This window comes from Neovison vison, chromosome 13 (genome assembly GCF_020171115.1).
Source record: "Neovison vison isolate M4711 chromosome 13, ASM_NN_V1, whole genome shotgun sequence".
Taxonomy (NCBI): domain Eukaryota; kingdom Metazoa; phylum Chordata; class Mammalia; order Carnivora; family Mustelidae; genus Neogale; species Neogale vison.
In genome coordinates, this window is record NC_058103.1 from 151,275,907 (window position 1) to 151,290,620 (window position 14,714).

Consider the following 14,714-nt stretch of genomic DNA (forward strand, 5'->3'; position numbering starts at 1 on the left):
TAACAAGTTGTTGAGGCAGAGGGATGATGCCGTCATTATTCAGGCTGATCACTTCGAGGGCTGATCTCCAGAAACGTGGGAACAGCAGAGGCAGCTCCGGAAACCCACGCAGGTTTGCCTGTCGCGAGGGACCGTTCTTCATGGCTCTCCTGTGCACCAGGCTCGTCCTGTCCCCAGAGCCCGACTTCGCAGGGCCCAGGCCTGGGACAAACTGCCTGCCCCACGTGCTTGAATTTTTCTGAGCAGCCAAGCTCTTACATCTGCTTCTGACTGTGGGGAAAGTGTACGCAGCTCGCCACGCCAGCCGCCTCTCCGTGTGGAGCTCGGGAACATACCACGCGTGCACATCCTTGCGGAACAGACCTCGGCTACCTTCTTGCCCTCTTGCCCGTCGGAGCCTCTGCCCGAGCTCCACAGCCCTGGGCCCTGGCAGACAGCCTCCTGCTCCCCGTCTCGGTGAATCAGCTGTTTCCAAGATGCCGTTTCTCTGCAGTCATGTGGCATTTGCTTTTCCATTGCTGGCTTCCTTTATTTCTTGATTGTGTCACACGGATGGATGAGGAATTGTCCTTAAAGTCTTCCAAACCGCTAAGCTTTGCTTGTAAACCGAGCTGAGAAATGGAATTGTTCCGTCCACTGGTGTTGCAGGTGGGCGAGGGGCCGCGCACGGCCGGAGGCTGCCGGAAGTTAGCGGGGATCGCAGGACGTCCCGCAGCGTCTTCTCAGTGGGAGAGGCCTTCCGAGGGGCTCCGTGGTGACCAGCAGCAGGGACAGTGTCACAGGCTCGGAGCCAGAATGAATGTGACCCTGGGAGCCGTTTGGATGAGGCCGCTGCCGCAGTTCCATCTCCCGCACAGCCTTCCGCACGCCTGGGGTTCCGTTTACTTCTCTTTCTCCAGTAGGACTGATTGTGGTCTGCGTCTGCTCGGTGGGGAGGAGCCGCGCTGTGCTGTTACTGTTGCAACTTTGTAGCGGCCCCAGGGCTACTGTTTCTCCTTTGTAGTGGCCTGGGGCTACTGTTTCTCCTTTGTAGGCATACATTGTTGCTGTTTCTCCCTTCTAACAGTAGCGCTTATGGGTTTTTCTTCCTAAGGGTACATTGTTGCCCTTTCTCCTTTTTCCTTCCTAACGTACAGGGGATGTTCTAAAGCTGGGCAGGCATGGCAGATGGTTTCTGTAAAGGGCGCAGTGGTTAATATTTAGGGCTCCGTGCGCCCTCCGTTATCTGCTGTAACCATGCAGCTTGCTGTTTCTGTGTGGACACGGAGCGTGGCTGTGTTCCATTGAGACTTGATTTATAGGGCACCTGGGGAGCTCAGTCGCTAAGGCCTCTGCCTTCTGCTCAGGTCACGATCTCAGGGTCCTAGGATCGAGCCTGTATCAGGCTCCCTGCTCAGTGGGGAGTCTGCTTCTCCCTGTTAGTCTCTCTCACTCTCTCTCTCTCAAATAAATTAAATTAAATTAAATAAGAAAGAAAGAAACTTGGTTTACAAAAGCAGGCGACGGGCAGATCTGACCCCCGCTGTGGTTGGCTGAGCCCCGTCCTCCGGTGGGGGACCTCACTGCTACCTCTCGGGTCCTTAGTGCCTCGCTTGCTGTTGGTCCTGTTGATGATTTGAGAAATGCAAATGAAATGATCATTTCCTAAGGACTTTCAGTCATTTATTAAGTTGTGGGCTTATTTTTTGTACGCCATGCTAGCCAGCTTTACGATACAGTAAAGGTTATACCTAAAAAAGCAAACGTGTTTGAAGCGCATCTTCAGAGGGAGACGCAGAGGTTTTCTGAGGGCTCTGGAAGGATTTCTTGTTCTAAAGGAAGAGAGCTTTGTTCCGACGATAAAGATGAGACTTACTCAAGCACTGCCGAGGAATGTAAAGAAATAATAAACACATCCAGTTCCCCAAACCTGGAAGTAAGCATGGATCACAGGCACATATAAATTGTTTGTTGGGTCCCATTGCAAATCCCACTCCCCCCGAAGCAGCTGTCTGTCTCTGTCACTTGCTTGGTGCGGGGCAAGTCCCCCTGCGTGGACCACGTCACAGGCACCTGGTCCTGACTTCTGGGTCTTCAGCCTGTGGGAGGCCCTGACAGAAACCAGAGGCCATGGGAGGGAGAGCTGGGTGTTTGCTCCCTCCTGCCCCTGCCCTCGGTGCTTCCCCTGCCCAGACCCCCATCCCGGCTAGCAGCCCCGCTGGCTGCAGCTCTCAGTACCCAGAGCCTTGCCCTCCCTGCTCCCACCTCTCCACCTGCGGGCCTGGGGGTGGCCAAGGCTCCCTGTGGGGGAATGTGCCCCCTGTCTGCCGCCCCTCAGCCCCGCCTGCCCTCCGACCGCTCCCTCCCGCACTCACTGCTCGAATTGCCCCAGTTCGACTGTGCTGTCTGCCTCTCACCATGACCTTAACCTGACTGAGACGCGGTTGTGTCCGCTGGACTGACCCCTTCCCCAACCAGGGCCGGTAAGGAACACGTCCTTGTCCGCTTTATCCTTCCAGGCAGGGAACAAAGAGCTTCCGCACCTTGCAAGCCCTGGGAAATCAGCGCCCACACTCCGGCCCTCGCATTTCCCGCCTGTACGGCCTTGGGCAGATGCGTGCCCTCTTTGAGCCTTGGTTTTCCTATCTGAAGAGCCGGGATAGTAATTCCCGCCCTCGCGGGGCTGTTGGGGAGGCACTGGTAGGTCATCTGGCCAGTCATGTTCTGGCACAGCATCTGGCACTGACGTGGTTTTTAAATGGGGCTGTCAAAGAGTGACTCTAATTTCCTGGATTTGTAAGCAGATTCTCCTCTAGGGGCCTGGGCAAAGAGAGAGCCCGGTGGAATGGGGAACATGCTTCCTGTGACACCTGTTTCGGGGACGGCGTGTTTGTGAGTCGCCCTGGCTCCCTGCTCTGTGCCGGCTGACCTGGGGCATCTCTGGCCTGCAAGTTCTCACTGTGACAGCAGGTGGCTCTAGAGAGTCACCCTTCCCTGGCCCAGCATTCCTGTCACACGTGTTTGCATTCCTGGAGAAGAAGTGACTTTTTGAGTCACTGTGAAGAGAACGGGTTACTTGCGCCCAGAGTTTACCACCCGCGTGTTTGCTGAGTACCTGCGAGCGCCTTCCCGGGCCGCCTCTGCTCCTTTGGACACCCCCGCCTCAGGTGGTGGTATGGTTTCTATCTTAGGGAGAGGACACCGAGTTTTAGGGGGAGACAGGCAACTTGAGCAATATTTTCCTTGGCAAGTCACTGGTAGGTCAGGGTCCCCACGCGGTGTTCTCTCTGGAAGGACGCTCGCCTGCCGCGTCAGATGGCCTCCGAGGCCCTCGTCCTAGAAATGTTTGAGGGTCCATACTTCCAAAGGGTTTTTAAAAAAATATCTGGGGGGAGGGTTTTTGGGTGGCTCAGTTGGTTAAGCATCTCACTCTTGATTTCAGCTCAGGTTGTGATCTTGGAGTCCTGGGATCGAGCCCCAGGCCGGGCTCTGCACTCAGTGTGAGCCTGTGTGAGACTCTCTCCCCCTTTCCCGTTGTCCCTTTCCTCACTCACGCTCTCTGTCGCTCGCTCTCTCAAATAAATAAGTCTTTTAAAAATTTTTGGTTACTTACAAATGTGGTAAAAAATCCAAACAGCAGAAGGACGGACTGAGACGAGGGAGGTCCTCCTCCCCCTCAGTTTGCTTCTCCAGAGCCGGTCCCTATCGCCGGTTTTCTGTGGACCCTTCCCGAGCTGTCCTGAAGAGGCTCAGCCGTATTCTAGGGGCTGATCGGCCTTAATAGTTCACCTTAGCTCAGCTTCCGTGCTGTTGCCCCCGAGGTTTTCTAGGCTCCCTGGGTCGGCTGGGAGGGGTGCCGTTGGTGACACTCTCAGCAGCTCCGTCACCAAATACCACCCACGCTGCTTCTGTCTTGGCTTCCGGCCCTTCTAGAAGAGTCTGATTCCCGTCATCTCCACTTTGTTCGTTTGGACGCGTAGTCTGTGTTCACAGGGTTGAACGAAAGCCTGGAACTCATCAACACTTAGGTTTAACTCAAAGGCATGCAGAGACCGTCTCACATCCTGAAGACCTCGTTAGCGGATGAGCGGTGGCCCGCCTCGGGGCACGGAGGGAACAGCTCCCGGGGCCGGCGTGGATTCCCATGCTCCCGTGACAAGGACAGTCCCTGTATTTTGACATAAGCGTTAGGCCCTGTGTTCAAAGAGTGGATTTTAGAGTAACAACACAGAAATGATCAATCACAGACGATTGTCTTTCAAAGATGATTTTTGGGTGCTTGGGGAGGGCTCAGTCGCTTGAGCATCTGAGTCCTGATTTTGGCTCAGGTCACGATCTCAGAAGCATGAGAGTGAGTCCCGTGTTGGGCTCTGCACTCAGCGGGAAGTCAGCTTCGGGTTTCTCTCTCTGCCCCTCCCTCTGCTTGTGACTCTCTCTGAATAAATAAATCTTTTTTTTTTTTTTTTAAAGATTTTATTTATTTATTTGACAGAGAGAGGTCACAAGTAGGCAGAGAGAGAGAGAGGAGGAAGCAGGCTCCCTGCTGAGCAGGGAGCCCGATGTGGGACTCGATCCCAGGACCCTGAGATCATGACCTGAGCCGAAAGCAGCGGCCTAACGCACTGAGCCACCCAGGCGCCCAATAAATCTTTTTTTAAAAAAAGGATTTTATTTATTTATTCAACAGAAAGGAGGAGAGAGAGCATAAGCAGGGGGAGCCGTAGAGGGAGAAGCAGGCTCCCCACGGAGCAGAGAGCCCCACACGGGGCTCGATCCCATGACCCTGAGATCATGACCTGAGCCAAAGGCAGACACTTACCCTCCTGAGCCACCCAGGTGCTCCAATAAAAAAAAAGATGGCTTTTACTACAGTGTATTTGATTCTGCATGGAGGGTCCCAAAGGGCCAGAATGGCCCGTGACGCAGCAGGGCGGGTGAACGTGTCGCGTTTACGGTGTACAGCCGGCTCTGTGCCCGAGGTGGTGTCCGCGGCCTCCCACTCCTGCAGGGCAGCCCGCGGCTGCAGGGACGTAAACGCTTGGAACCGTCATGGTGATACCCATCGGTTGTCGTGCGTGTTTGTACTGCGATCCCGTGACTGCGGGACCCTGTGCACCAGGACAGGGGACCCGGGGGAGGGGTCCTGTGTCCCTCTGTTTTTTCAGAGGCCCCCGATGAGCTCAAAGCATCTGGTATGGATTTCTGAGAGTTCTGCGGCAAGAGCCCTCCTGAACTTCTGGTTCTGGATTTTATTTCAGGATTCTGGCTCCTTGTGTGTCATGAGCTGCGGGCCGGGGAGTCTGCTCACAGCCACCGGATAAGTTGACCTGTGGCTTGAATAGCTGAGAAACTCTTTACGTCCTCGCGTGCTGTCCAGCTCGGGTTTCTGGTCGATGCAGTTTGATGGACGTCTCCCGGCTACTACGAGCTGGCGCTGGGACTCAGGCCCCACAGCCCCCCGGAAGCCTGCACACCGGCCCTCCTGGTGCTTCCTCCATCCCTGTGCCTGGCCCCGCTGGTGCCCTTGGCAGCAGGAGCGGTGCCCCCCGGGCGGCAGCCCTCAGTTGTTTCTCTTTGGAGCTAAGCGCCCGTAAGGCGGTGTTTGGGTTCTCTGAGCACCGAGCTCGGGTCTCTGTTCGTGAACTGGGCGCGTGAGCCCCGGCCTCCTCCCTCACCCGGCGGATGTACTGAGCAGCCGACCTAGTCACCCCTCTCTCCCCGGCGTGTGGCATGGCACCTGCCCCGTCGTGGGCGCGGAAGACAAGGAGCCCCTCCCTTCTAGACGCTGGACTGTGGGGAAGAGTCCGTGCATGAGAGGCGCGAACAGAGACAACTCGGATCTAGTCAGATGTCACTCTGTCCTCACTCTGGCTTCTCTCCTAGGAAATAGAACCGGACTTGGCATCGTTCTGGGAAAAGGAGACAGCTGTCCCCAGAGGGCGAGGAAGGGACTCCTCCCCCTCCTCGCCGTGTCGGATAAGGGCAGGCCACACTGCAGTTCATGGGCAGGGGGCGTCGTGTGGACGTTTAACTGAGGTTTGTGCACACTGGGACTGTCGCGACCGGACAGGTCAACCCAGCGATTAGAGGACCTTGCCGGCGTGGAGAACAGCATACCAGGAGCCGAGACTGGCCCGCAGGAGCTCATGGGGCCGGGCTGTGGGGCGGTGGGCCCTTCGTTGCAACGGGAATGCCGGCGTTTCAGGACCCGCCGTGCTGGAGCAGCGATGGGGCTGAGGTGTGTGGGTCCCGCCCCCGACCCAGTCAGAGAACTTGGATGTTGTCTTTGAGAGACTCTGATTAACTCGAGGCTTCGAGCAAGGGGCGTCAGGACGAAGGCTGAGTTTGAGGGGGGATCCAGACAGGCAGGGCCCGGAGGCGGGCGCCCGCTGGGCTTGCGGGAGGACCGCGCGCTCGGGCAGACTGGTGCAGGCGGGCGCCCTGCCAGTGGTGCGGTGGCACCTGGAGGGGGCGGCCCGCAGATTTGGCCCCGGCCCTGCGCTAGTGAGAAGAGGGGCAGGAAACAGCGCTGCGTGGCTCCCAGGCTCTGATGTTCCTCATTTCCAGTCTTCTCTGCAGGATTAGGGCAAGGACAGGCCACCCAGGGCAGGAGTCAGAGGTCAGGGCACCCAAAGAGGGTCCACGGCCAGCTGCCGCCTCCACGGCCAGGGAGAAGGAGGACACCGTGCGCCGGTGGACTGTCCTCAGCACTGAGCGCGGTGCTTCTGGGCCCCGTCTAGGCACCGAGGAAACCCTCTGTCTTCGTTGTCTTTCTGGGCCTAGTTCCTGTTCTTTCTGTTTTGGTGCATGAAGGTCTGCAGCTCCGTGTCTGTCCGTGTGTCCCTGTGTCTGTCCTCGTGTCCCGCTGGGTGCACCCTCGCCCCTGTGGTTTCATCGTGGCCATATCTAATGCGTATTTTCCAGTCCCGACCGTACTCGTCCTTTCTGCCAGTGTTCCGGTCCCTTCTCCCTGAAACTCCTCCCTTATGTTCTAGGGCGGGGTCAGCAGCCAGCAGCCCACGGGCCACAGCGGACCCGCCACTGGCCTCGAATAAGCCTTCCTGGAGCACAGCCACATGCGTTAGTGCACGGACTGTCCGTGGTTGCTTTTGGACCACGGGGCTGAGTTAAGTCGTTGTAAGGACCCTGTGGCCGTGAGCCTGGATTGTTCATTCTCTGACTGTACGGGAAATGTTCTGCACAGAGCCCTCCCCGGTCTCCTTCCGTGCCCGGAGCTGAGAGCGCGGGTGCCAGCCCCTTCCAAGGGGAGGTGGGAAGGCTCCAGCTGGAGCATCGCCCGGAAGACTGCAGACCCCCACCCCTTCCCCAGCCACCGGGCTGGAGCAACAACGTCTGACGTTTCTTAATGAGAAAAGGAGCGCTCTCGGCAACAGCCTCTCATCAGATGCAGCCTGGCCTGGCCCTGGGCAGAGGCAGTTACCGGCATCACCTCGCCTCACAGTCATGGCCAGCCTTCTGCGGCGGGCACTGTTTCCAGCTGCTTCTCCCCGCTCGGGACTGAAGCAGGAAAGCCTCGCGGAGGCAGAGCTATGGAGAAGGAACCTCAAAGCCCAGCACCACCGCCGTGGACCGCCTCCAGGGGGCACTGGCGGTCCAGAGCCCACCCAGACGGAGGAGAGCCCCTGTCTGAGCAGATGCAGGTTGTGGGTCTGAGGCTCAGCCTTGGCCCTGGAGCGCGGAACCACCTTCATGACTGTGTGGGGCCGTCTCGGGCCGGACAGGGCGCACGTTCTGAGCGGCAGGTGCGGTCCGGCGCGGCGGGGCGGTCTGTGAGGCACGCACGCCTGAGCAGAATCAGGTGGGGTCTCCGTGCGCGTGGAGCCCTACGTCACTGCCTCTCGCATGGAGCCCGCGGTGAAAATGGAGCCACCAGAGGCGCTTGGAGGACTTGTGCACAGACCAAGCGTTTTTCCTGCTGTCCCTGCCGGGTTTTGACCTTGCAGGGCATTCAGGAGGGTCTGGGGTCCCCCACTCGTGGGGACGGCCCAGGGTCGGACCGGTGGGTGCAAGGGGAGCTCGTTAAACCTGTGCGTGACCTTCAGGCCTCGTCAGGGCCTCGCCTCTGGGGAGGGAAAGCATCCAGGACCGTGCTGTGACAGCGTGACGCAGCCCAGGGTGTGCGTGGGGGAGGTGGGGGCACGCATGGGACGAGGGGAGGACACAGGAAGAACTTGTAGCGACAGCAGACAGATGGAGTCAAGCAAGGAGTCTCCGTGTTTCAGGAAGACACTTGGATTCGTCACGTAGACGCAGGCCAGAGCGGGCTTCTGAGGACGTGGCGCGGGACCGCAGGGGACCCCATGGTTGAAGGGAGTTGTGCTACCCATGCTGTTGGCCGCGGGTCCAGCAGCGACACCCCAGATTGTCGGACTCCTGCCCGAGAAGGGCCCCCTAGCGGCCTCTTGTCATCTGAGAGTCCCGGAGCCCTTCTCCGTGCTTACTCATTGTAGAGCTCGCTTCTAGCGACCGTGCGAGGCAACACTCGCGTCTTCCCGGCCCTTCGCCTCCTCCATCCAGACCCAGGGGAGCGCCGTGAGGGCTATAGTGCTCGTGGGGGCTGTGACACTGGGGGAGCGAGACCACCTGGACTGCAAGGGACTTGAGAAAGGTAGTTTCTTGTCTCGCTGCCTCCTTTCTTCCTTCTCTTCTTCTAGTGGCCTGGAGGCGCGTGCTCTGAAATTCTGGCTTCCCTTCCTCACGTATTGACAGGTGGAAATCTTGATTTCCTCCTGGCTTTCCTTTTGGTATCTTTGCATTAAAAAAATGTGGTAAGTAACACATAACGTGAGAGCCGTTCTCTCTCTCTCTCTCTCTCTTTCTCTCTTTTTTTTAATTTGACAGAGATCACAAGTAGGCAGAGAGGCAGAGAGAGAGAGGGAAGCAGGCTCCCTGCTGAGCAGAGAGCCCGATGCGGGGCTCGATCCAGGACCCTGGGATCATGATCTGAGCCGAAGGCAGCGGCTTAACCCACGGAGCCACCCAGGCGCCCCGAGAGCCACTCTCTCAACAAAATTTTCAGAGTGGCGTCCACGTTGGCTCTGGGCACAGTGTGGGACGGCAGGCATCCGCTGTGTCTTCTTGTCCTGCCTGGTGAGGCTGGCACCCAGGACAGCCCCCCGTGTCTTTTTCTCCCCGGCTCCCGTGACCCCACAGCACGTCCGAGTTCGGCCGCCCCAGACACTGCCTGCGCGGGACTCCTGCGGTACTTGTCCGTCTGCACCTGGTTTATTTCATTAACCTGGTGTCTTCCGCGTCCGTAGCAGGTGCGGCCTCCGTCCTTCCATGGCTGGGTAGGACCCCGTGCGCGAGCCTCCCTGTGCTTGTCCCTGCAGCCGTCAGCGGACGTTTGGGTGTTTCTGCCTCTGGACTGTTGTGAGGGAGGCTGCTCTGAGCAGGGGTCCCAAAGCCCTCTTCAAGACCCGTGTTCCACGGGCGCTCTGTGGCTAGTATGCCTAGTTGTTCCACTTCTGATTTTGTAGGGAAGGTTTGCACCGTTGTCCATAGGCGTTCCACCTTCTTATGCTCCCGGCAACGGTGCACAGAGTTCCCGTCTCCCCAGGGCCTCAGCAACGCTCATTATATGCGGCGTTTTAAACGGCCATCCCAGCAGGCGCAAGGTGACGTGTCATTGAGGTATTGATCTGCATTTCCCCGGTGAGGAGTGACTGACGTGGAACGTCTCCTTCTGTGCCTCTTAGCTCCAAAACTGAATCAGAGAGACACAGGAAGTCTCAACAGCGCAGTTACTAGTAACGAAATTGAGTTGGTAAACAAGAAGCTGCCCCCTGGGGCCCCTGGGTGGCCCCGTCGGTTGAGCGTCTGACTCATGATCCCAGCTCAGGTCATGGTCAGGTTGTGAGTTCAGGCCCGGTGTTGGGCTCCACTCTAGGCACGGAACCTACTTCAGAAACAAAAAGGAAACAAACAAACAAAAAAACCCAGAAAAAAACAAAAAACTCCCAATAAACAAGAGTCCAGGGACAGATGAGTTACAAGAAAATCTACGAAACATTCAAGGACGAGTTACTGTTTACTGTCCTTGAATCTTCCAGAAAAAGAGGAAGGAATGCTTCCAGATTCGTTCTGAGAGGCCAGCCAAACCAAATCCTCCTACTAAACCCAGATAAAGACAGTATAGACACAGAAGAGATCCCTGATGAACAGGAACCAAAGTCCTCAACAAAACACGGGTGAACCACATTCAGCGACACAGTAACAGCATCACTCCCGGAGATCAAGTGGGATTTATCCCGGGGCGTATCGAGAACGGCTCCGTACTCCCCAGTCAGCGCACACGGTCCTCACGTGAGCAAAGTGAAGAATACAAATCGTGGCCACCCTGATAGCTGCAGAAAAAGCCTCTGACAAAATCCAACCCCTATTCCTGATGACCGCTCTAAACAAAGTGGACCTGCGTGCACAAGCCTCCACACAGTGAAGGCCGTGGAGGAGAAGCCTGCGGCCAGCATCAGAACGGAGAGCTTGTCCCCCAAGATCAGGGACAAGATGAGGATGTCCCTTCTCACCAGCGTTATTCAACGTAGTACTGAGTGTTTTAACCACAGCAGTTCGACGAGAAAAAGAAAGAAATCCACACGGGTGTGGAAGAAGTAAAGCCTGCACAGTCCGCAGACGACATGGTACCATGTACGTAAGTCCGAGAGACTCCAGCTGAAAACTGCTGGGATTCATAAACGGTTACAGTAAGGTCCCGCATACAAAATTAATGTATGGAAATCACGTGTCTTTCGGCCCCTTCTGGTCTTCTCTGGAGAACTGTCCGCTCAGGTCCTCTGTCTGTGGTGGGGTTGGGTTGTTTGTTGTTTTTCTGCCGACCTGAGGGGGTCGCTTTGCCTCTACCTCCCGAACCTTCATACCCCAACCTGGCAGACTCCTCTCTCGTGACCCCTGCTCCTCAACGGGGTCCTTCTGCCCTATCTGTGTCCCCCACCCCCCCACCCCCGTTACTCTGCTCCTGCGACCTTCCCTTACTTTCTGAAACATACCTGAACCCAATTCTGGCACATCCTTAAACACCCAGGTCCTGCCAAGGTTCCCACGTGTCCTTCCCCGACCAGCCGGCACACGGCCTGTCCCTCTGGCGAGGCTCGGGGCGCCCTGTCCCTGTCCCTGTCCCTGTCCCTGTTGCTTTCAGGCAGTTGGCAGAGCTTCTGCGGGGATGGGGGTCACACACTCGCTCGTTTTACCCTGGCTGAGCTCCATCTCCGGCAGGAGCCTGGGAAACGATGTGTGTGCGCGCGCGTGTGTGTGTGAGTGCGTGTGCGTGTGTACGTGTGTGTAGATGACAGAGCCAAGCTTTCAGCCCCAGCTCTGGCGACTCGGGAGGACCCGGAGCGAGCCCGGTCTCCGTGCACGCACCCCCGTTCATCCCACGGGACGAGGAGGAGCAGGCCGGGGTCAGGGAAGAAAGTGAAAGTCGGGGACCCGGGCCCGCGAGCAGGTTTGGCCAGGAAAGACCAGCCGGTTTACACGGAAGGTCACTCCCGTGGTCGGAGGCGGGCTCTGCGGGCTTCTGGCAGGCGCCGCTTGGCAGGTGCGCTGGGCTCACCCCGCACGTCTGCGCAGAGTCCGAGCAGCCGCGGCCCCCGGGGGGCCAGCCTGGCCGGCAGTCTGAGCACCTCTCCCCGAACACCCTGTCCCCGAGGAGTCACGGCTTCCAAGCTGGGACGTTCTTGGCAGCGGGCTGCCTGGGGAGTGTGTCCGTGCCAAGCTCGAGGTCGCCCAGAGGCTCCCACACAGCCGTCAGGCAGCCAGCAGGGGAGGCCGCTGGGCCCAGCCCCGAGTCGGGCATGTGCGGTGGCTCTTGATTTGTGCTGGTCCCGCGTACTTGCTGCCGGACGCTAGCAGGGCCCCCAGTGGGACTGACCAAATCCGAGCAGCTCTCACGTCGTCTGTCCTGCCTCCTTCACGGACCTCCCCACACCCCTCACAGTCGCCAGCGTTTTGTTGCCTCCAAGACCCTGCCTTGCACCCCGAGCCCCGGCAACCTGCTCTGTCTCAATAATGTGTGTCCACTCCTGGTCCCCGTGTTCCCCGGCAGGATTCCAGCCAGAGGACAGTTGAGCCCCCCACGGCGCAAAGCCGCGTCGTCCGGGGCGTACACAGGAGAACGCCTGGAGAGATGGGGTTGGGCTCCCGGAGCCGCTGAGTGTCCGTCCCGGATTCTCTGACCTGGGCTCACCGGACTTTCTGGAGCGGTCGTGTGAACTGAGGACAGATGGCATCCCACAGCGGAACGCAGACCCCTGAGGGTCCGTCCCTTCCAGAGACCGTTCACCCTCTCACCTGTGTTCCTCTCTCCCGCAGGGGGCCTCGATCTCATCTTCGTGCCGGGTCTCGGCTTCGACGAGCACGGGAACCGCCTGGGGAGAGGCAGGGGCTACTATGACGCGTACCTGAAGCGCTGTCTGCGGGAGCAGGACGTGGGGCCCTACACCATGGCCTTGGCCTTCCGGGAGCAGATCTGCCTGCAGGTCCCCGTGGACGAGAATGACATGAAGGTGGACGAAGTCCTGTACGAGAGCCGTCCCCCTAAACCCTGACGCCCGCGGCCCGGGCTGTGTCCCAGACCACCTGCTTTCCGGTGTCATTGCACAACAGCTGATGCTAAACCGCCCTCCCAAACCGGGCGGGACGCGAATAAAAACGCAGGCCATGACGGTGGGATCTGCAGCCTGTCTTGCTGGTTGGCGACGTGTCAGGAAGTCTCTGCAGCATTTGGGGAGGCGCTGTGGTCCCAACTGAGGGTGAGGGCCGGGGATCTCGCCCCATGGGGACACGGTCTCAGCGCATCCTGTCCTGGGCCTGCTCAGTCTTGGACAGGCTGGGCAGGCTCAGCGACTGTTCACCAACCTGTCCGTGTGTGCGCAGTTTCCCTGGAATGTTCTGGCACTTCGTCGTGACTTCATTTGCTCCCCCTGCGAGTCCGTGTCTGACACTCTGTAGCTCTTGACAGTCTAGACCAAGACCTTTTAGGACTTAAATGCTTCACTTCCATCTCCGTGTGTCTGTGTGTCGGTCACTTAGGATTTACGGTCTAATGTCCTATGGGTTAGAAATTCCTTGTTTGCTTGTGGTGTCTGCTTTGGAAATGACCCGCGCCGTGGGCTGCCAGCGTGGGCGCCGGGGTTCCGTGCGGGAGGTTTGCTCGTGACCGGAAACCGGGCATCTTCCAGACGCTGCTCTGACCCCCGCGGCCCGCCTGTGCCGGGGCCTGTGGCGTTCCCCTCTGGAGTGCCGCTGTCGCCCGTCCCCTCCCCTCTCCCGTCCCCTCACTCCCGGGGTCCAGGCTCGCAGCCTTTGCAGGAGACCCACTTTTGGCCTCTTTTGCCCCGTCTGGCACCGGCCTCTGTTGCCCAAACTCCAGGGCAGGGACCTGACAACGCGTGAATCTGGGAGTCTGGCCGTTCAGGGCCCACAGGTCACGGGGAGCGGCCGGCTGCCTTCTCCTGCAGGAGGCCCCCTCCACGGAGGCACGTGTCTGTGCCCCTCCCCGAGCGCGCGGGTGTCGCTTGCCTTTCGCAGCAGGTCGCATGCTTGCCCCGTGGGCCGCGATGCCCTCTCTCCTTTCGCTCACCTGGACGCTCCCATCTACCCTTCACGACTCAGCTCGGGCGTCTCGTCTTGTCTGGCGTCTTCCTCCGTGGCCCCGGGCAGCGTTAGTGTCCCTCCACCCGTGTAAACAGCCCCGGTCGTGTCCTCCTTGTCACACTGTCCTGCGCATCGACTGTTGGCTGTCACGTCTGCCTCTTCCCCAGACCGTGAGCTGCGAAGAGGAGGGACGGTGCTGGCCGTTTCCCATACGTGGTGGACGCCTGCGCGCGCAGTTGGTGTTGGAGAGCGTGGGAATGAGGGAATGCATTTAAACCACAGATCCGTGTTCTTCGGATAATAGCATTCGATTTGGTGATTTATGCATGGAAGTAAAAAATGTTTTAAAATTGTGAGATTCACGAGATTCCGGAAGGCCAGAGGGCTGCGGGTCTCCTGCCCAGAAGCGGTGACCCTGGTGGCCAGGACTGGGTGGTAGTCCTCATGCAGAGCATATCGGGAAGGGGAAAACCCCCGCGGCACGGGTAATGCCCATCGGGGCATAAGCAGAGGCTGAGCACAAGAACTTGAGCCCAGGGAACGAGCCAGCGTGATCCGGCCGTGGGTGGGGGGATGGTCCAGGTGGGGACGAATGGCCATCGGGCTGTGGCAGAGCTCCAGCATCCATCCGCAATGCTGCCCTGCCTAGACCCCGGTGTGACTTACCGAGAAGGTAAACTGGAGAGGGGAGCCGCCGGCGTGCATGACTAGGAATGTCCAGTCACCCGGTCCCACTAACCCGGGAGCGATGCGTGCGTCTAGGTGTGGGCGGCTCCCTGCAGAAGCCCGGGTCCTGGGCCCTGTTCTCTGCTTCTCGTTCAGAGATCGTTGAAATCCAGCTGCTCACACAGTATTTTCATCGTGTGTTTTTGCACTTACTTCCTGCATGAGCCCTTGAGCTCCTCACGGGCAAGGTCACGGGGGTCTGGGGCTCACCCCAGTCCCTGGCACCAAATAATAACCAGTAGATTCTCGAGGAAGGAGGGGACAGCCTGCGGCGGCCTGGTCCGTGATGTGCCCTGGCTGCTTTGCACGTTGGCCGCCACCTGCTGCTGGGATTCTGTCCTTCAGCCTCGTCTCCCAGTTGGATTCTTCTAGAACAG

At 58.7% G+C, this 14,714-nt stretch overlaps 1 protein-coding gene across 4 annotated transcripts in view; it reads left to right on the forward strand.

Moving 5' to 3' along the window:
• Nucleotides 1-12,687, forward strand: part of MTHFS (methenyltetrahydrofolate synthetase) — a 34,591-nt gene extending 21,904 nt beyond the window's left edge. For all 4 annotated transcript variants that reach the window (XM_044230420.1, XM_044230423.1, XM_044230424.1 and 1 more), the window contains exon 3: nt 12,328-12,687. In XM_044230420.1, the coding sequence (XP_044086355.1) occupies nt 12,328-12,563 (236 nt within the window). In that variant the 3' untranslated portion in view covers nt 12,564-12,687. The remainder of the gene's footprint in view (nt 1-12,327) is intronic.
• The last annotated feature ends 2,027 nt before the right edge of the window (nt 12,688-14,714 follow it).